General features: G+C 42.7%; 1 protein-coding gene across 7 annotated transcripts in view; it reads left to right on the top strand.

Moving 5' to 3' along the window:
* The first annotated feature begins 16,401 nt into the window (after positions 1-16,401).
* BICD1 (BICD cargo adaptor 1) overlaps positions 16,402-21,781 on the top strand; it is a 177,325-nt gene continuing 171,945 nt past the window's right edge. For all 7 annotated transcript variants that reach the window (XM_035550843.2, XM_035550841.2, XM_035550844.2 and 4 more), the window contains exon 1: positions 16,402-16,714. In XM_035550843.2, the coding sequence (XP_035406736.1) occupies positions 16,502-16,714 (213 nt within the window). In that variant the 5' untranslated portion in view covers positions 16,402-16,501. The remainder of the gene's footprint in view (positions 16,715-21,781) is intronic.

Here is a 21,781-nt window from a genome sequence, read left to right as displayed (position 1 = left end):
TGTTTTTCCTTAGCTTTGTTGATCAGTCTTTAGAGTAAGGCTTGAGTTTAGAGATTCCTCTGAAGACTCCTTGAGTAACGTGACTTATAATGTTGCCAATGAAGAGGTAAACCTGTCACAGCCTGGCAGTCCTCTCAGGTTTTGCAGAATCTGCAGGTATGATATGCATGAGCCAGTACTTGTTAGAAAACTTGTTGAGCAGCTGAACTACATTAAATTGTTGGCTACACAGTATTTATTAGGAATGGGAGCTCAGAACCCTGGATGTGATGGGTACAATGCTGAAAAAGAGCCAGCACCTTTTGCATTGATACAAGAAAATTAAAGTTTGAGGTCAGCATGTAGCTCCTGCAGATCAAGATTGTCTGGGACTTTAACAGTTAGATTAAATTTTATTCATTCTGGTATGAAAATAGATGATTGATGTAGGAGGGGACAGAAGATGGCAAAGAACTATTAAAATCTGGAAATCATCCTATGTATGCCTATGCTGGGTTTAAATATGTTAATATAAATTAATTATGATCTTGTCATCAAAGTGAAAAGATGGAGTATTTATGGAAAGGGAACAAAGTGATATAATCTAAAAATAAAGTAGTTTGGGCTGATAAGAGAAAAAATAAGGACAAAAACTTCAATTAATCTATCTTCAGCTTCCATGTGTTGATGATAGTTTGACTTAGTTTGTTCTCCAGTGCTGCAAAATATTATGAGATCAAAAAGGCTGACCCATATGGAAATTGCTGTTGAAAAATCAAACCTTACCCTGCTGTTTTTCTGACACCAGTGAGGTTTGATAATAATGCAAATTACAGAAGCATAGAAAAATACAGCTGAAAAAAACCTTTTTGAGGAGAACTTGCCTCCTTTCCCAGCATGTCTTTCAAATATACCAGCACCTGTTCTATTTAGGCACTGAAACTGGGACTACAGGTCTATGAGGGTTGGAGAATCCCATGGAAAGAGGCTAGTGGTGTCTGTTAGGACTCCTTCTAGAGCATTATAAATGGCCCCACTCCCAAGGAAATATGCTGAAACAAGCCCAAATAAAATATCTACCACCTACTCTGAAAGAATTTGAAGAAATACAGACACTGAATGGAAGCCAAAATCTCCTTTGTGAATTTTTGCCTTCCTTATGAGGGCTAATAGATCTTCATACATAGTAATGTGATTTAAGTTTCAGTAATATATTTAATAACAAAAAAGATAAACAGTGACTGTCTCTGAAGAACAACTGTCAACAGTTGCAAGGCTCAGTGGGTTATAAAGAAACTCTAGTATATACCTGAATAATTAAAAAATATTTTTAGATTGAAATAATGAATCCTAGGTGTCCTGTGAAGAGTGATGAATATTATAATCTTCCCTAGGCATCTATTATTTGAAGAATATTTTCTCTAAATCTGCTACAGAGGCACTGAGGTAAGACAGTGTATTATTTTAGCTAAGGAAACAGATTTGTCTTGTAGTAATAATAATTCCTTACAGTACTTATCTGTCAAGAAGTTCCTAGTAATTACCATTGCTTATCACAATGAAAAACAGATCTCTCAATCGATTTCTTAAAATGTCTTTGGCATCGGCTGGGATGTGAGCTGGAAGGTTAAGTTAAATACTGATATGAAGTCAGTACATTGGTTTAAGTCTGTCTTAAATTCCTTGGCATCACCTTCAAAAAACATGAAAAATGACTGGGTTTGAAATGTTCAAACTTCAGTCTTTAATTCACATTATCATTTCTGTGCATTTCTGCAGTTCATATGTTGTATCTACTAAATTCTCTATTCAGTCAGTTTTAGAAATTTTTTTTCCTCCTTCCCTCAGCTAGGGAGAGGAATGATACATCTGTTACAGGCATCATTTTGCCACAAAGTATAGTCCTCCACTTGAAATCCTAGACTTGCTGCAAACAACTGAAAAATGTCTGATTTCATTAGAGTGATGATTTCAACCTCACAGATGATATCCATTTCCTTATGTTCTCTCTCTTTCCTTTTTTTTTTTTCTGATTTGTAAATATTTCTATTATTCTCTTGTCTCCACCCCTCCAACTTTAAGATTTTCAACACTTATTATTTGAGAGATGTAGCTTTTCTCTAGGGGAAAAGTAGCACTGCTCTCTGCAGTGCAGAAGCAGACCTTTCTGCTATGAAGCTGCTTAGTAACTTTCGTAGTTTATTTATACTTTGGGCATCCAAACAAAACAGGATGTTATTTCCTGCAATGCGATTAGGCACTGCATGTAAAAGTGCTTTCTTTCATTTGTCTTTGACCTGCTGCCTGATGATTTCATGTAATGCCCTGCAGTTCGTCTCAAGAAAATAATGACTAATCATTCCCTTATCACCTGCTCCGTGTGATTTATGGTTTTCTAGACCTCTGTCATGTCCTCAGTCATCTCTTTTCCAAGCTGAGGAAACCAAATCTCTTCATTTTCTTCTACAGTGGAAATTGTTTCATATTTCTGACCAACCTGGTTCTCTTTATCTGTATACTTTCTAGTTGTAAAATATCATTTTTGAAGTGAGGTCACTCAAGCTTCAGACAAGATTGGGTAGGTAAACCATGGTTTTACAGAGTACCAACGACAGTTTCTATTCCCTTCCTGGCCTATTCGATGGTCAGTGAGTAGGAAGCTTCGTCTTTCAAAGAATTATCTGCAGTGATGAAGGAGAATATTTTTCCTTGGTGATAAAGGGTAACAGGAGAACTCAGTATTGTGAACTGAATCACAACACTGGAATATTGAATCAGAGTCACTCGTCACTATGTGTAACTGCTTTACACTCTTTGGTGCTGCATTTCTTCTGCCACTTAGTTGGCCACTCGGTACTGGGAGATGTGTCTGTAACTCCTGGCTGGCAATTTGCATTCTGAAGCATGAGCATGCTTGGAAAAACAACAAAAATTACAGAGGTGTTTATGCCAAATCTCACACAAAAAAACATCTTTTCTTGCGTTTGCTACCAATTTTTAAGCAACCTAGAGCAAAACAAACAACATACAAAGATTCCTTTTTTCAACTTATTTTTTCCCCCTTTTTTTCTCTTTTCTCCTCTCAAACTGTCAGGCAAACCATTTCTTTCAGTTATAAACTGAATCAATAGGCTCACAATGAGTCCTTGCTGATTTTGGCATGTTTCATTATACTGAGTGAAAAATAATTGTTCTCACTGATATGTAGTTCTTTTATATGTGTTTTTGAGGATGCGAATACATCCCCTGTTTACTTTATCAATGTCCTGCCAATATATAGCATCTGAACACAGCAGCCGTGACAGTATTATTTAGATTGGAGTTATATATAGAAATGTTGTGAAATTTCACTTTATTAACAGCTTTGCAGGAGACAGACTTTTTATCTTTTGCTTTATGTGGTATAAATATGAAACTAAATTATCCAAAGTGTAGCTTTTGTAGAACAACTTAGAATTGCCACTGGTACAGGAGCCAGAAAAGCCTGAGGAAAACAGGGAGTACAAAGGGGAATGGAGAGAGGACAAAAAGAAGAGGAATATACAGAACAGAGTGGTACATAGTGTCAGAGGGGTATTTAAAGAAAACAAAGCATCTCAAAGACCAAACAAGCAGTTTTTTGTCTCCCAGGGAACCAAATGAATTTGTTTGGGAACTGTTGACATTAAAAACCACAAGGAAGAACAGAAAGCAGAAGTGTAAAGCACTGATGCCTGCGGCAAATAATTTATCCAGAAGGTGTGAGCTATCCCTGCCTGCTTCTACTTGTTGTTAAGAAACGCCTGCAAATGATGCAGTGGGAAGTGCAGAAACATCTGGAGTTTACCATAGTAACCACCTCATAAACCTACCTCCTTCATTTGAAAGAAGGAGCACTCACAACAGGCGTTTTATGGTTCTACTGCCCCTGTGTGTCAGCATGGAGATGCTTTAATGGTTTAGACAATGAAATGTCATGTGGTTTGTAGAACAGGTAAATGCTATCTTTCATGTGTTTCAGCAGGTCTGCAAAATTCGGCCCGAAGTATTGTTTGGAAAACTACTGGTTTATTTCAGATATGATTCCTCACTCAAAAATATATATTATTAATACAGAGCCATTCAATGAAAACATCAGGTCTGTGTGATGTGGAGAAAACAAAACAAAAGACTGCAGAGACCTTTATCATCAAAGGCTTTTTTAAAGCTCATGCTGCCAGTCAATACCTCACGCTCCTTAAGTTTGTTTAGTTGTGTATAGGTTAGCTGCAGTGAGAGGAGGCAGTTTAGCCACACCAAACTAATTGCAACAATCAGGTTTTGGTGAGCAGGTGTTTGGAGAGCAGTGCCTGCCTGCAGGGTCCCAGCTCCCCGTTCCTCTTGTTCCCTGCACCAGCCTGGCAGCTTGTGGTGCTGTGCCCTGAATGGGGTCAGAGAAGTGACCCACTGGATAATTCTGCCCACGTGTAATACTTTTTGCTTTTCTCTTTAAGCAGACGACCACTTAAAAAGAAAACAAGGAGTACTAGATCAGGTAACGTGACCTCTACCTACATTTATTACATCCAATCAACACAACCACAGCTGATTAAATGCAATAGTTTAAAAGAAACTTTCCTTAATAGTGAGGTTTCTTTTACCCTTAGGCTCCCAACAGCTTTTCTGTATATAACCTCATTTTTCAAAATTGTTTCATCTATTCGGCTGGCTATGGTAAGCCTCTCACTTCATTTTTTAATGCTTAGTCACTTAAGTTTTCTCTTACTTCCTTGATATTTTTGTTCAATCCTCTCTATTGAGACTGTAGAATCTGGAGCACTTGAAGCCCCAGACTGAAGTGAAGGCTGCAGGCTGGGGAAGGCTGCTGCATTGTAATGCCAAACAGCTTCTTTTCTGACATCTATTTCCTGTGAGAATGGGAGCACCAACGTACTTTTGGCTGCATTTCCTGAAGGGCCTGGAAGGGAGGACCCAATTCACTCTTTGGTCATTCCCCCGGACATTTTTGACAGGGATCAGAGCGGCAGGTTGCCGTTCCCGATGGCCACACTCAGTAGACTAATCCTTTCTACCTTCAGTTCTCTCTCTGATGTGCTGATAATCCCCTTTTGGCCAGTCAGTGAGGTCACATATTTTTCCTATACATTTTTAAAATTATTATTTCCTATATATTTTCCTTCTTATTGTCATATTCCCAAAGTCATCCTTCCATCCCTGTTTCTCCTTTTCTCCAGTTTTCTAGTTGTCATCTGTTGCAGGTGGAAAAGAAACAACAGACAATGAGATACTACCAAACTCAACTTACTTAGTTGACCAAGTGAGTGATAGGTAGTTTCAGGAAAAACTACACTCACCCACCGCTAGCTGAGACCTTCGCTGTGCAGAGAGTTGGCACAGTCAAACCCAGGGGAATGTGGCACTTGCCCAACCCAACCTACCTCAGCACTGGGTTCTCAGCAGCAGCTCATAGCCTGGTTCCACCTTGAGCAACCTGCTTCCATGCAGTGTTGGACACCCTCAGAACGGTGCCTTCCCTGAGTCTCTATTCCTCTCTAATGCTAGGGGGTTTAGAGCTAGATGTTGGCACAGGCCACCAGCCAAATCTGTCCCCAGTGATACCACCTTTCCTATAGTTCCAGGTGTTACTCTCCTGTCATTTGTTGACCCATGGCCTGTCCTAGGGCTCACCATACTCAGGCATCTGCATTATCCTATTGGCCATGGATCATTATGATCCGTCTTTCAACTTTGATCAAGGCAAAGTCACGATACTCCTTTAATATCTTTATTTTTAAACAAATAAATAGGTAAATGTGTGTGTGGGGAGGATGTTTAAACCCTGTTATGTGTTTACCTAGCACCAAGTCTCATCTCCTTGTTGTAACAGGCAATGAAAAAAATATTCTGCTTTCCCTTTTCTCTGGATAGCTGTGAAATATACCTGTGTGTGTGCATCTCTTCCAGCTTTCCATGGATCAGTCAAAGGATGGCAGTGGTGATATGAGGTCAGCCAAGAGATATACCTCCTTACCATTCCTATGAGGAATTCCTTGTTCCAAACATGTCTCTCATCCTGCTAATTCATTTTCAAAGCATGTTTCTACTCTGACAGATCCCTTGCAGAGAGAATCTGTGACAAGTTTACAAATCAACTTTCCCTTCTGCATCTAACATCAGTAAACTGCTAAATCTCTTAAAATGCAGCCATTTTCTCACAATACTAAAGAGAATGAATTCTCTTAAAGAAAACTAGGGAGGAGAGGACAGTTAGTATTTAGCTTTCTCCCTTTAGCTGGATGCTTGTATTGTCTTCTCCATGGTAGTTAATGTTCTAATTGAGGGATGTTTCTTATTTATTCAGTTGCTTTGATCAATTGGTGGCAGGCAGCAGAGCAGCTGAAAAAGTCAGGCAGAAGCAGGAGGACGACCAGGTACCCACGTTTATTTTCCCATGGTTGTACTGATTGCTCCAAAATATCATGTTTCTTCCAGATAAGTGTATTGTCTCTGTTTGCAGAGATTGTTCCTTACATTTCATATAGATAAATGGGAAAATAGTAGCTGCCTCAGTTTTCAGACAGCCTGAAAACAGTACGATTCATGAGCTTATCCATCTTAAAAGGTAAAATAAATGGTAATCATTAAACATCAAAGTTAAATACTATCAAGACACATTGATAAAATGATACAAAGCAGGCAGAGAAGAGAGCTATGACCAGAGACACCAGTGGTAGGACTCAGCTGCTCTACAGAACTGCACGATCTGGTACCACACCTAACTTTGCTTGTAAATGGGTTTTCTGAAGATACCATCACTCATCTGTATTCAGTGTGGAACACTGGGGAGTAGTTACTTTGCAAGTTGTCCTATATAGCTGAGTTGTTCCTGCTTTTGACAAGCCTATTTTGGGACTTACCAAGAGCTGAATGGAAATATTGCTCTCCTTCTCTTTATATCCCATTCCATGAGCAGAATTACTCCTTCCATCTTCTCCTATATAACCCACATTTACATTTGTCTTTCACAGGATGTCTCTAAAGCTTTTCCACATAGTATCTCCAGGAGCTCATAGGGGAAGCAGTAGCAGATGGGTAGCTTGCATCAAAGGAATTACCATCTGTCATTTCTCTTACCAATTTTGTGCAATACTGGCAAGAGTTTGATTGTTTCTCCTAGTCTCCCTTGATCCATTGCTGCCCAGTTGGGCAAACAAAGGTAGGCAAATACCAGCATCCCTCTTGCCTTTCCCCCTTTTTATACCAATAACTCCTATAAGGAACTGTAACATTCATCACCCAAAGGTGTTTGGTTATTCCCCACTTCCCAGGCTCTGCATGTTTAAGATCCATCTGCTGCACTTTCAGAAACCCCTAATCATCCAAGAAAGAATGAAAAAAATCTCGGGAGACAACCTCACAGAAAGTCTCAATTAATTTTATTACCCTCCTGAAAGTGGTATTACTTTTCGGGAGAGGCTCTGGCTCCGTGGGATTGTTTTGCTCTACTCTTACACCTCATTGTTTTTCCCATCTAGATTCATTTGGATAGCTGTTGTTAAAATGTGACTCCTTACCTTTCTAAATTTGCTCATTGACAGGGCTTGCTTTTGAAATAAATGTGCTCAGCCTAAAATCATTACTCTGTTTCCCACCAGACAAGCTCTAGGAACTCAGTCATGTTATCTGCTCTGTAAGGTCAGGACTGGCAACTGCTGTGTTCTCATTATGCCTTGCTAATTTGCAGGTTTAGTTACTGTCCATGTCACTTGGGCCTCAAAAGCCCATTTTTTATTTATTTTTTAATAAAGTTCTTGCTTGTAAGGAAAAGCTGGAAGCAGATACCAGCCAGTTTTGACCTGTCTCAGAAAGTATAATGCAAATCAAAATAGCTCAGACTATTGTGGCAAAGCAAACCCTAATCATCTCTCCCCCAAAACAAGTCACAAAGGAAGTACCATTAGGATTTTTATTAGATTTCATTTTTTTAAACAGTTGGATTTGACAACACGGAATAATATGATTATGAAATGAAAAAGTATTGATAGCATAAATTAAGTTATTGAAAAAAATATTCTAGGGAGGTTTTTAAACAGTTACTCTTAGGATACCCTGCTGTGTGATAGACTAGTCATTCCACCCAACAGATAAAAAGAATGAATGGAAATATTCACATTGAAGTCAATCTTCAGGTCAAGATCTTAATCTCCTAATTATGCTTTATCTCCTCTGTTACCTGATGAAAACAATTGTAGCTCTGATCCAGATGTCTTCTCTGTAAGCCTTTATTTTGGTGTTTTAAATATATACTGCCTGATCTGTATTAGGTATTTTGAGGAAAATCCAGAAAAAAACAAGTTTACAGGATACTGTCATAAATCCACCTTTCTAAAATGCTACACTCCCTGGTTATAAATATAACATAATTTCATTTGTGTTATGTGTTCTGTATTCATTGTAATGTGTGTTTGAAAGCTGCATTTGAAAGAAGGCCAAAGCCAACCCATTCCTGAGTGCTCATAGTAGCTTATATCTCTTTAAAAAACAAGTTAAATCGCATGTCTTTTTTATTATCTGGATCAAATTTTCCTAATATTATCAACACAACATTATAATTAAATTCCACATAAAACTTTCCGTTTTTCTCTTGGCCGTCATAATCTGTAAATGTTTTTAGCCATTGATGCATGATAAGAATTGTAAGACAAATGCTAGCTTTAGTAGAAATAAGTGCTTTTTGAAGCTACATTTAATAGGCACATTGCAGATCCTAGGTTTTCATTTCAAGACAAGGCACATTGCTGAATACAAATTTCTTCCTCTCCCACACTAACCACTTCTGAGGAGAAAAATCAGTTAAATGGGACCATAAGATGCAGTTTGTTTTTTATTTCATAGTCAGCTTCCATTTCAAACACAGGATCTACCCAATGATCTGAGTTTGCCAACTGTTTTTGCCCATGCTGTGCTGGCAGGAGAACTTTGGCAGAGAGTTGACATAATAAAAGGAAGCAGGAGACCAGAGGATGTGATGTACGGCCTCATGTCACTTCCCAGAAAGACACTAAAGAAGATTGAACAACTGATTTGTGAGTGTCTGGAAAACAATACATTGGGTTTAAAGAGTGCTAGTGTAGAATTGCCAAGAAAAGAGGGTGTCAGCCCAGTCCCTCTCTGCTTGAGCAGCTGGCCGGGAGGGTAAGTGGCAGCCAAAAGGTGCTGTTTTGTGGAAGGACCGGCTGCTCTACACAGCAGAGACCCTCTCTAATCTCCGGAGATACCCATTTTGGAGGGTCATTACCAATGGCTTGGTTGTGGTGTGATGGCTTTAGACAAAGGTGCTGGGGAGCAGCTTTTGATTCATCACTAAGTGACGGCCAACAGATTCTCCAGTGCAGACCAGGTCAAAGTGGCAAGTTCAGTAAGTTGTGAGTTTGTTTTATTTTCCCAGGTTTCTAAATGGAGATTTAAAATTGTGTTTCATCCTGCATCCAGAAATTGAGCCCAGCCTGCATGGTTAATCACAGATTTATATGACTTTGTGGATGCCTCCATACTAGAAACAATTGCAGGCCTTTTAGAGGATGTGCAAAAGAGGATATACAAAATGATCTTGACATACTGCATACGTGTTCCAAAATCAACAAGATGAACCTCAGGAAACATAAATGCAAAGAAGTAAGTGGCTGAAAAAGCAGTAGGGCAAAAAATGATCCTGAAGCTACAGCAGTCTTCAAAGTATGTGCTCGTTAATAATGCGAAGTTGCTTCTTAAAAAATCAGATGGAGTACTGGGAGGGTTACACTGGGAACACGGGAGATATTTGGCCCATGTTACTGAGTAGTGGAGAAGCCTTCTGCTGGGGGGACTATGGTCAGCCTGGAAGAGAAAGACATAAGACCATTCAGAAAAGGTCATCCAGAGATTTAGAAGGAATGATTCATAAGGACAGTCTGAAGGGTTTAAGGAAAAGCTGGAAATTTGATTGATGAAGAAAAGGGAAAATGGAACAGTACTCAGACATTTTAAAAATTGATGAAAAAGGCATGGTGTTTACCAAAGGATAGGAGCAGATCTGCTTGATGTGTAGTTTAGAAAATTGAAATTCTACATTAGGAATGTTTCTATTTGTGATGGTGGTGGTGAGATATTGGAAAAGACTTTGAAGGCCTGTTGTATCTGTCATTGAGGGTTTTAAGAGCATGCTAGATAGCCCTTAAATATGAACGGTCTAGATATGTTTGATCTCACCTGCATGTGGGATTGGACTTGATGACCCTCTAAGATGCCTTCTAGTCTTCCACTTCTCTGTTTCTAATGCAGAGACAGAGCATCTCAAGACTTCTTAGGAGTGACTGACAGGTGGAGATGCCAAAGAGTGACCGCAAAAGGTGGGGGGGGGGAGGGGGCAAAGTGCAGCCAGACAGTAGCAGAGACACTTGCTACTGCTCTGCTGAAGCTCAGAGCGGGGAAGTGGATCTGAAATTGTTGCTGCTGGAAGGATTCAGTCTCCAAAACACAACCTACTCTGCCCTCAGTGAGAGCAGCAAAGGGTACCTGGTTTTCCAAGGGTCTGCTAATATTAAAAAGTGTTTCAGAATATGGTTATTTTGCCCATCTCTCATAAAAATCTGCTGTCCTGAGCAACCTGCTAAATTGCAGTTTGCCTCAGCCCTCACTATATACATTCTCTGGGCAATGGATATTTCTGTTGTTCATTGAAGATAAATTACATTATCCATCCTTCTGGTTTTAAGTCTGTCCAGTAAGAAACAGCTTACATTGTGACACTGGTTTATCTGGACTAAATTGCTGAGAAGCTGTTTGGACAACATATTGTAACTGGACAGGTATTCCTTGCATCACACAAAAGTGCCTAGTAGTTTAAATAGGCACAATAACCCTTTCTATGTTGCTTTTCGCCATTTCTTGTACTGTAAGACCCTGCATGGAATGATAGAACTGTGTCCTGGGTCTGAAGCCCATGGGCAATGATGTCAAGGAAAAGAATCAGATGTCCGTGGAGATGAACCAAGACCCATGCTCAATGCATGCTGAAAGCAACATCCTTTCAAGCTGGGGTGATATTACTCAGTTTAACAGAACAACACTGCACATCCTTTGCTATTGGCTGTAGTATTTATATTCTGTAGGAATTGTGTTGCTGTTTGATTATTGCTGAATATGTTTTCTAAATGTCCTTGTGCTTTGTTTTTTCAAAGCTTTCCTGTAAAAATAATTTTTGTTTCTCTGCCCTCTACTCATTGCATACAAAACTTACACCAACCACTGTTTTACTCCTTTGGATTCTGTATGTACTACACCAGTGGTTTTCAAAATTTTCAGGTTTTTGGAGTGCAAAATTATTCTGGTGGAGATACAAGCCCCAGTGTGCCAAGTTTAAGCCCACCTGATCATAGGGTTAAATTTTTTTGTTTGTTTACCTTTCCAGCTTCTTAACAGAAATTTAGATAAGGACACTGATGTTTTGAAAGCCTTTTTTTTGAACACTGATACTCATGTTAATCATTATAACATCATTACCTTTCATTATATGCATTATTGTTTATTAACTCTTTAGCTTAGTTTCTCTTAATGTCCTTTATAAATGAATTTTCTTAAAACCTATTACCATTTCTATTGCACTATGATCTTTAAATCTCTCTTAAAATTTCATTTCCTTCTCAGTGCCTCCCTTTTATCTCTTGGCTGGTCATTCATTACAAATACGTTGCGTATATTCAGTGCTCAAGAAAGATGAAGCCTTGGCAGTATAAAAGTCACTTGTTTATCTCCAAAACACAGCATAGTTGCAGTACTGGCTTCCTTCAGTGCTTTTTCCTCTTTTATTTTTCAGGAAATCAATCCCATTCCTACTAACGACAACAGATTGGTCCTCATACTTTTTTTTTTTTTTTTTTTTTTTTTAATTTGGACACTGGCAAGCCTGTCAAACACTACTAATTAGCAGTTGTTAGATTTGGGCTCCATCCTGGTGAGATCCTCCATGCACATGGACTCAGAGCGATTTCTGTGCATGCTGTAGGTGCAGTGATTTAGGCATCTGCAAGGGTGGCTTTTATAGCTGCATTTCCACCAAGATGTAGAACCAGTAGTTCATTTCACATAGGTCACTAGATAATTCTTAATTGCTTTAGAGTTTAGATAATACTACCTTGAGCAAGGTTTGAAACACATCATTTTGCCTGTCCTTGAATATCTGTTTGTTTCAAAAAATGTGCAACCAGAATGGCATTTTTTGGTAGTGGAACCTACTGTCTTTAGTCTAAGAGTCTACCAGTGTAATGTGCCAGGATTTCAAAGGACAATTTCTGTTCATGAAAGAAATGCAATTATATTGTTTTATGAGGGCATGCTGAATGTCACTAAATGACTGTAAAGTGTTTTGAAATATTCGTGTGAGAGGGGTGCAGCAGGGCAAAATGAAGGAGGAATAACAATGCAGGAATAACTATGCCAATCTTTGGTAAGATTGGAGCATGTATTTTGAGTTTTTTGAGGCAGAAAACATAAAGCATTGTAGCAGGACTTAAAACAATGTGAAGTGATGCATATCTGTGTAGCGAAATTATTTAAAATACCTACATCACTGTTTAGGGCTATCTACACTAATAAATATGCTCCAAAAAGTACCAGATGTGTGGCCTGAGACCAGCACTTTGCTGGCACCACCGTGCAGCCATAGAATCATAGAACACCTTGGGTTGGAAGGGACCTTGAAGACCATCCAGCCCCACCCCCCTCCCGGGGACAGGGATACCTCCCACCAGACCAGGTTGCTCAAAGCCCCATCCAGCCTGGCCTTGAGCACCTCCAGGGATGGGGCAGCCACAGCTCCTCTGGGCAACCTGTTCCAGTGCCTCACTGCCCTCTGAGTGAAGAATTTCCACCTAACCTCTAATCTAAATCTCCCCTCTTTTAGTTTAAAACCACTCCCCCTTTTCCTGTCATTATCTGTCCAAGCAAAAAGTTGCTCTCCATCTTTTTTATAAGCACCCTTTAAGTACTGAAAAGCTGCAATGAGGTCTCCCCGGAGCCTTCTCTTCTCCAGGCTGAAGATCCCCATATGTCTCAGCCTTTCTTCATAGGAGAGGTGCTCCAGCCCTCTGATCATCTTTGTGGCCTCCTCTGGACCCGCTCCAACAGGTCCACATCCTTCTGGTGCTGGGGTCCCAGACCTGGATGCAGCACTCCAGGTGGGGCCTCACAAGGGCAGAGCAGAGGGACACAATCACCTCCCTTGTCCTGCTGGCCACTCCTCTGTTGATGCAGCCCAGGACACAGTTGGCCTTCTGGGCTGCAAGCGCGCACTGCTGGCTCAAGTCAAGCTTTTTGTCCACCAGAACCCCCAAGTCCTTTTCTGCAGGGCTACTCTCAATGATTTCTTCTCCCAGTCTGTGCTCCTGTCTGTGACTGTCCTGACCCAGGTGCATCACCTTGCACTTGGACTTGTTGAACCCCATTAGGTTCACATGGGCCCACTTCTCCAGCTTGTCCAGGTCCCTTTGGATGGCATCCCTTCCTTCTGGTGTATTGACCACACCACTCAGCTTGGTGTCATCTGCAAACTTGCTGAGGGTGCACTCGATCCCACTGTCTATGTAGTTGATAAAGATATTAAACAGTACCGGTCCCAGGACAGGCTCCTGAGGGACACCACTTGTCACCAGCCTCCACCTGGACATAGAGACATTGACCACCTCTCTCGGTGCAGCCTTCAAGCCAATTTCTTATCCACTGAATGGTCCACCTTTCAAATCCATCTCTCTCCAATTTGGAGATCTGATCAGTCACTTTCATCCATACATATACAGGCAGTCCAGAAAGCAAGAATCAAAGGAGATCCTGCTGTTGCAGTTGTGAGGTACTCACTAGAGAATGACCACCTTTGGGTCATGCTGCAGCACTTTCTTCTTTCATAATGTCTGTCCCCATAACTAAGATGCTATTTATAGGATCATCTGTCCCTTCTAATCTCCGCAGAGTCGGGAATGAGGTGAACCAGAATTCCTTATATCAGGGAAAAGAGCTTGAAATTTTTTCAGAGCCATCGGCAACATTAGTAGTTCATGATAAATACAGGAGGAGGAGTCTGGAAAGTAGAGTGTGGTGCCAGTTTTAAGCCCTGATGAAAGCTATAGATGCAAAAGTTGGGATTCGTTTAATTAAATGTGTATGTTGGAATGTACACGTCTGTGTCTGAACTGGCCACGCCAGGTCCTCTGTAGTCAGTAGAGAAACTGACAGCGGACAACTCTGAGGCATGGTTCATTTCATCCTAAAGAAGACTTTAGAGCAGTAGACTTCTAAAACAAAGGCAACTCTCACCAAAGGAGCAAGATTTGATGGTGTATACATGAGGAGGCATGATGCAGTCCTAATGATAGCAAATGACAGGCATGTTAGGTGTTTTCAGGTTGGAGTAGCTAGAGGACTTGCAGTTTATGCAAACTCTCCCCCAGCCCCTGTGAACTTCTGCACAGTGCACATCAGCTGGACTTCACTCCTCCTCCCAATTTTAAAAGGGAAGATTCTCCCTAACTTTCTTGTGAGGTATTGCAGAAAAATGACACATTTTAATGAGCCAGATTTCCTCCCCAGGGCACAGATGTTCAGACATGTGGTGAGGCTGCCCTTGGGTTACGAGTGAGATTGTCAACTAAATGATGTATATGGAGCTACACCAAGGATAGATTAGCTATAGGCATCCTGTTGCTTCAGCCTGTTTCCACACTGCCTTGAACCAACTGCTCATTTTCAGCACTGGTCTTAAGGTGTTTTCCAATCTGTTCTTGAATGAAATTTCACAAAGTATTTGTTTTCATAATGACCAAAAGCTGGTCAAAAGCTGAGCACAGCTAGACTAGAACATCCAAAGCTCTCAAGACAACACCATTTTTGTTTATGTGTTTTTTGCTAACATTTGTGGAGTGTTTCATCCTCTTCTAAGGAAAGGATGGTGACATTAGGCATGCAGTTGGAATTACAGTTGGAATACTGTTTTTTCCTCCTTCATTTTGATATTCAGCCATTGATGAGAGCCACTCACTCTCCTTTCCTATTAATATGCATGCTTGTTGCTTTCTCATTAATATTACTCTTGTTTCTGCACTAGAATTCATTAAAAATGAGCATTTTTGGAAGGTACAGAATTGACATCTATTACTTTACTTATTTTTTTGATTTATGTTCTCTAGGCAACAAGAAGCAGTGTTTATGCAGGCTAGATTACAGTGTGTTAGTTATGTATGCATGTATGGATAGATGCTATATACCGTGTGCACATATTGTATGACTAGCATCAGAGCTTCCATTTGCAGATCTCAAAGCACTTTGCTGAGGAGTCTAGGCATTTTTGTGTCTTTCTCAGAACATGGGGAAGCTGAGGTAGAAAGGTGATGTGGTTTGTTTAAAAGGAAGAAAGAGAATCTATGTCTTTGATTTCCAATATAGTGCTTCATTGGTGGACCCTGATATCCATCTTCTATACATAGCATCTTTTTTAAAAAGAAAACCATCTTCTGTTTCCTGGAAATTCTAAGTCAATTGTTAAACTTTGTACTTTAAAGGCCTGGTTTTGCTAGTATTAAAAAAATAAAAGTTTGTTGAGCATGAAAACCTGTTCCTGTTAGTACTTATAGCAAAGCTTGGTCGACACCGATAGGATAAGGTCTTTGTTTGCAGGCCATAGTTCAAGAAACAATAAATTTGGGCTTAAGACTCCTAGTACCAAATCAAAAAGGCTGTGATGCGAGGCATTATAACATTGATCCTGGCTGAACTCACTCTTCCAGTTCAGATATGCAAAGAGCCCCTAATCCGACGTGTTAACTTTTTACTGGCGGGCTTTGTGCGGGATCAGTTACTGTCTGTCTGCACCACCCCAGTTTTATGCTGGGCAAGTATCATCTGTCTTTCTGCAGCCAGCATAAAACTGACATAATCCCCGCACCGGGAGGGTCCCGCCAGCCGGCGGCAGCACCCCGCGGGCTCGGGCAGCGCCGTCCCCAGGCTGCGCCCGCCTGCCGGGGGGGGGGCACGCCAAACCCCGGGGCGCCGCCGCCTTAAAGAGCGCAGGGGAGGGACCGTGCGGCGGGGAGGCGGGGGTGCGGGCTCCGCAAGCAGCAGCAGCTCCCCGGCAGCCGCCGCACCGAGGCGCGCTCCCGCTGCCGCCTCCCCGGGCCGCGGGGCTCGCCCGGCCCAGCCGCCCCCGCCGCGGGCAGCCCCCCGGAGGGCCGGGGGAGGCGAGAGCGGCGGCGGGGTCGGGGGCGGCTTGGGCGGCGGCCCCGGACCCCATCCCCATCCCTAACCCTTCCCCATAGCCATCCCCATCCTTATCCCATCCCCATAGCCATCCCTATCCCATCCCATCCTTATCCCATCCCCATCCTTATCCCATCCCATCCCTGTCCCCGCCGCCATCCCCAGGCCGCCGGTGCCGGTGGCGGTGCCGGTGCCGCCCCCCGGCCGCGCCCGCCCCCTCGCTGCCCCGGCGGCCCGGCGGTGCGGCAGAGCCGGCGGGGCTATGGCTGCGGAGGAGGTGCTGCAGGGCGCCGACCACTACAAGAGCGAGATCGAGCGGCTGACCCGGGAGCTCTCCGAGACGACCCACGAGAAGATCCAGGCGGCGGAGTATGGGCTGGTGGTGCTGGAGGAGAAGCTCACCCTCAAGCAGCAGTACGACGAGCTGGAGGCGGAGTATGACGGCCTCAAGCAGGAGCTGGAGCAGCTGAAGGAGGTGAGCGAGCCCAGGCTTTTGTCTCCCCCCGCCTCGCAGGGCAGCCGCGGGGGCGCCCCACGCGTGTCCCCGCCGGAGCCCCTCGCCACGGGGCGAGCAGAAAGGCCCCGAGTGGCCGCGGGGCTTGGCGGGGACGGGAGGAGGGGGTCTCCGGGGAGCCGAGGCTCGGCCGGCACCGCGGCCTCCAGGACGGCTCGCACAGCGCCGCAGCCCCCCGGCATCACCTCCTTATCCCCGCTGGAGCCGCAGCGTGGGGTACCGGGCGTCTGCGGCACCGGGGTGCCTCAAGCCATCGCCGCAGCGTTGTGTGCGAAGAGGGGATCGACCGGCACGGAGGATGAGAGCTCGGCAAACCTAGGGTGTATAGGCAGGGGAGCTGTGTAAACAGTCGTCTGCAGTGCACGGGAAGGGAGACGGTTCCTTTTGAAGTTATTTATAGACTTGGTTTATTCCCCTGCTTTGGGGAAGCGCTGCCATTAAGGGGAGGCAAAGTAGCTGTACAGTAGTCTTGAGGTCACCCCCAGTCAGTGGAAATTAAACTTCTGCGTCATGCCGAAATGATAAATGATCTGAGGGGTGTTTCAACTTCATCTTTCAGACGGGTTTCTGTAACACCCAAAGTATAAAGTAGGTAGGAATGACTGCACCTAACCTTCTGGCTCTGCTAAACATGACTCTGAAATATCATCGCTCTTCCTGTAGTCATCATTAAGGGAAATAACTTGAGACTGAGACAGTGCACATGCACAGGACCTACGGAAGGGGTACGTGTACACACATGTGCAGCACTCACGTCCCTACATTTGGTAGTATTTTTATACTGTATGGGAACATAAATGATTACATATTTCAAAAAGAGATGGTAAAGCATTAAACAGATTTTTTTTTTCCAAATTTAAAAGGAATGTATCGCTATATATAACGTGCAGAAATTCTCTTCAGTCAGAAATCATGAACACGTTCCATATGGAGGGAAATCACTTTGTAAACTTAGATTATATATGAATATTCTTTGGAGTACTAAGATTATATATGAATATTCTTTAGAGTACTAGCTTTGATGCACTTTTAGAAGCATTTTTTAATAAAATAAAGGTTTTATTCTACTTGCAGGTAAATGTGTTATGCTACAGGCTTGGCTCAGTGACCAGAAGAGTTTAAAAATGTATTTTCAAGAAGAAGAAGAAAGCTAATTTTCAGAAAAACCTATCGATCTACTTAAACTTGATATCTGCTTCCCCACCCCTGCTGAGACTATGCAGTAGGCTTAGGACTTTGAAATCAATAGTCACAGGTTCAGGGGTGGAGATATGTGACTTGCACGGGCATGAAGGCAATGCTAGTTGAAATGACCTGGCATTAATAGAGGAGCAGAATCATGGGGAAAATGCACAAGACGATTTCTATGGGGAAAAAAAAAGAGAGAGAGAGAAGCAGCTGTCTAGCTAGCTGTTATACAGAAGACTCATCAGAAACTAGGGATGACACATTTGTACACATGGCCACAGATAGAAGGGACAGTGCAAGGAACTGAGTTTAAATTATTAAACAAGAGGGATCAGTCAACCTGGCTAACTGAAATGAAACATGCACAAATTCTCTTCCTGTTTACTTCCCCTCAAAGCCAACAGGACTGTGTGCTCTGCAGCCCAGAAGCTGTCCCTCAGGGCCATGCCTTCATGCTGTGCCAACCACAGCATGTACACTGAGATATCTGTGGAGAAAGGAAGAGGAGAATCCTGTAGCTTGCTTGATGCCAAGCAAGAATGGAGTCACTCCAGTTTCCAGTTCAGGTCTGGGGCTCTCAATTCCAGAGCTCTTCGTCCCTGCAGATAGGGCATCTCCATCCTCCATGTGGGCTGCAAGAGATTTCTTCTTGCTTCCATCCTTTATAGGTGAAACCACACTGATTCTTACCGCACATGCAGCCCTGCAAAGAGAATTTGCTCATATTCCTTCCTGTCACTGTAATGTATTTTCTCATCTTCTCTGTAAACACCTCTGTTATGACTGTTCCTTGAGTGCAGATCAGATTCCTAACTGTGTGCATGAGCAAACGATGCCTCTGATGACATCAGCAAGGCAGGATTCAGACCGAGGTGCTTTGGGCAAGCTGTGTTGTGATTTGGGGGCCTGGGATTTGTGGTCGTAGGGTTCTGTCTGAAAGCTCTCTAGCAAAATGGCAGAGGCAGCCCAAAGCCAGCTTTTTATTAAGGCTCCCTCCAACATGTATGGAGGATGGTCCCAGTGTATTGTCTCCAGCAGGCACTGCAGAGAACATCCCGGACTGTGGCCTGGGTGTGGTCTGCATGGTGGGACATCAAACACCATGGCTGGACAAGAGCTAGGAAAACTCCTGCTTTGTCAGTGAGGATTTGTTCTTCTGCTCTTTTCTCTCTACATCTGTAGCCTCTCTGAAGTCGTAGTGGGGTACAGGAAAGAGGCCTCAGATTTATACTGAAACAAATGGTTTGTCCATTCAAGAGGAACAGTAGGTACTTGGGTGTGGGCAGAGTTATGTGTAGGGCCATTACCTCTTCTCTGAACAGATTCATTTACTGGGGTCGAATCTCATCCTATGTTTTTCCTGAGGCAAGTCTTCATTTCTGAATTATTTCATTACTAAATTCTTTTTTTTTTTTCTGCTGTTAGGAGCTCATTGCATTTATTGCTCAGCAGACGGAGCTGCCTGTCTTTGACTACTTAGTCATGGCTTAGCCATCTAGGATCTGAATTCTTCTCCTTTGTTCCTTGGCAGTTCAAAACTCGAGTGAACTTCAGTGGGGCTTTTTCCGTACAGATTGCAATACAGAGCCTCAGCTATACAATAATTTCCATTGCTGGAGGGTGAGATGGGAAAGTAAGGCCATTATAGGATGTAGAATTAAAAGCAAATTGCAATACATTACATTAAATATTAATACTTGTATATAGAATATATGCTAAGCACCATGCAAAATGAATTATTATAGTAAGCTCCGATGTTTCTTGTGCTTTGTTCAGAGGTTTCTGCTTTAGCCTAAGACTTGAATGTTTTGGGGCATGACACTGGTTTACATTACAAAAGCTTGAAGTTTTAAACTGTGACCTAATAAATACTTCTTCCAAAATAGAGCAGTTATTACATGTGTAAGCTGTTCTGGAAAGACTCAAAACATCTATCAGCTAACAACCTTACGTTTTCAAAAATGAAGAGAATAGTAGGAATGTGAAAACATATACCCTGTTGTGTTGACTTTAACAGTCTTCAGTGTTACAAGACGGAGCATTGGTGGTCCTGAAGTTAGACAAGACTGTAGGAATAGTGTTAAACAAAACATTATTATTTTAAAGCTGTATTAATGTTCATATTTTTTTCTCCAGTCTGTAAGATATGTTGCCGTGCCTTGCTCAGTTACATCTCAAACTAGTGGAATTTTGAACCTGCAGTAAAAATGCTGTAGTTTTAGGGCCCCTGTTCAGAAGGTTGCTTTAGATGTGCTGTTTAACCTGCTGTGAATAAGAGTGCAGGGAATAAGACTCATCGCTGTTTGTCATGTGCTTAAAGGTACTCTGTTTTCACTGTTTTATGGGGGTGAGAGTGTAATTACTAGCATATTCTGTGGAAACCGTTTTCCAGTCTCATATTTGTGGTCTTACATGTTTACATTGCATTTGCTGTAAGTACAATCTCTGTTGTTAGATTTCATTCTTTTAATGAAGGGTAAAATGGCTTCATATTGATCTTCTTTCCTGGGCAACCTGCTGTAGCTGTCCCTGCTTCAGCTGGGGGCTGGATGAGATGATTTCAAGAGGTCCCTTCAGACCTCACCCATCCTGTGATTCTGTGATTAGTTGTTGTTCACTGGTGGCTGGCAATGTTTTTAGAGGGGAGAAATGTCAGTCACCTCCAGCTGTGATAAAATGGGGATTGAAGGCAGCTTTGGTATCCAACCATACAAGGCATCTAGGCCTGGGAAATCCTAGGCAGAGATTTCTCTTTAAAAATCAAATCATGAACATAGCAGCTGAGCAGATCCCCAAGTTCCTCTCCTTCACTCTCTGGCTGACTAGTTTGAGCAGTTTCTCACTCAGCTGCTTGGCTTCTATGTATGTAGTTCTGTGGGGACAAGCTCTTCCCCTGGATTACACATAGAGCTGGCTATCTGATTTTTAGGTTGAAGGTGCAGTTTAGTGTTCATATTACACTCAACCCAAAAATCCTTGGTAAATTATCAGAAACCAGACTATTGGTGAGCAGCCCTATCCTTTGCAGGTCAAAAATTTGTGTTTTCTTTACCTCACAGAGATGTTGCATCATTGTTTTATGAAGTGCTTAGTGAGTTTAGCAATGTGGCTTCCACAAATAATTCTTGGCTTATGACTGGAAAGGGTTCTGGAGGAGTAGAGCTGAAGCTCCCTCTGACAGTTTCTGTGCTGTTCTGCTCTTGCCTGTGCTACTTTCATGCAGGTGATTCAAGCTCCATCTCCCCAGTCCCCTGGCACAGTGCTGTCCCTCTGACTCCCACACTCTTCTCTGAAGCCCTGTGCTTGCAGTTTCCTCTCTGCCTTTTGACATGTACAGTTGGTGGGGCTTTTTGGATCCAAAAAGGACAGAACAGCGGAGGGGCAGGCTCCCTATCCCAAATAAAGCCCTGTTAAATGGGCAGTCACTCTACGCACGTGTATGCAGCACAGGATGCTTAGTAAGGTGTGAAGAGGCTCACACATCCCAGTGAGATTTTCTGAATTCCCCCTAAAGATGAACGTGTCCCAGATATGTAACTTAAGAGCTGTGAACCGATGCCACCTCAGTATATACTTACACCTCCTTTCAGCGACAATGTATGTGGGATGAAGTGAGCATTTCCAACACCTCATCCTGCTCTCAGCACTTGGTTCTGTGAGCCTTTCCACGCTGTGCCACTCAGAAGGGCCGTGCTGCCTAGCACCCAGCTCCAAGGTGAGGGCAGGGAAAGGGTGCGTGAGCGGCAGACCTGGATGGACAGCGGTCAGATGCCTGCTGCAGTGCTGTCTCCTCCAGAGCCCAGCTGGTGCTGCCTCTGTGTGCATACACTGCTAATGGAA

The sequence above is a fragment of the Cygnus atratus genome, chromosome 1 (genome assembly GCF_013377495.2).
Source record: "Cygnus atratus isolate AKBS03 ecotype Queensland, Australia chromosome 1, CAtr_DNAZoo_HiC_assembly, whole genome shotgun sequence".
Classification (NCBI taxonomy): domain Eukaryota; kingdom Metazoa; phylum Chordata; class Aves; order Anseriformes; family Anatidae; genus Cygnus; species Cygnus atratus.
Note: the sequence above shows the minus strand (reverse complement) of the source record. Positions and strands in the feature narration are given on the sequence as shown.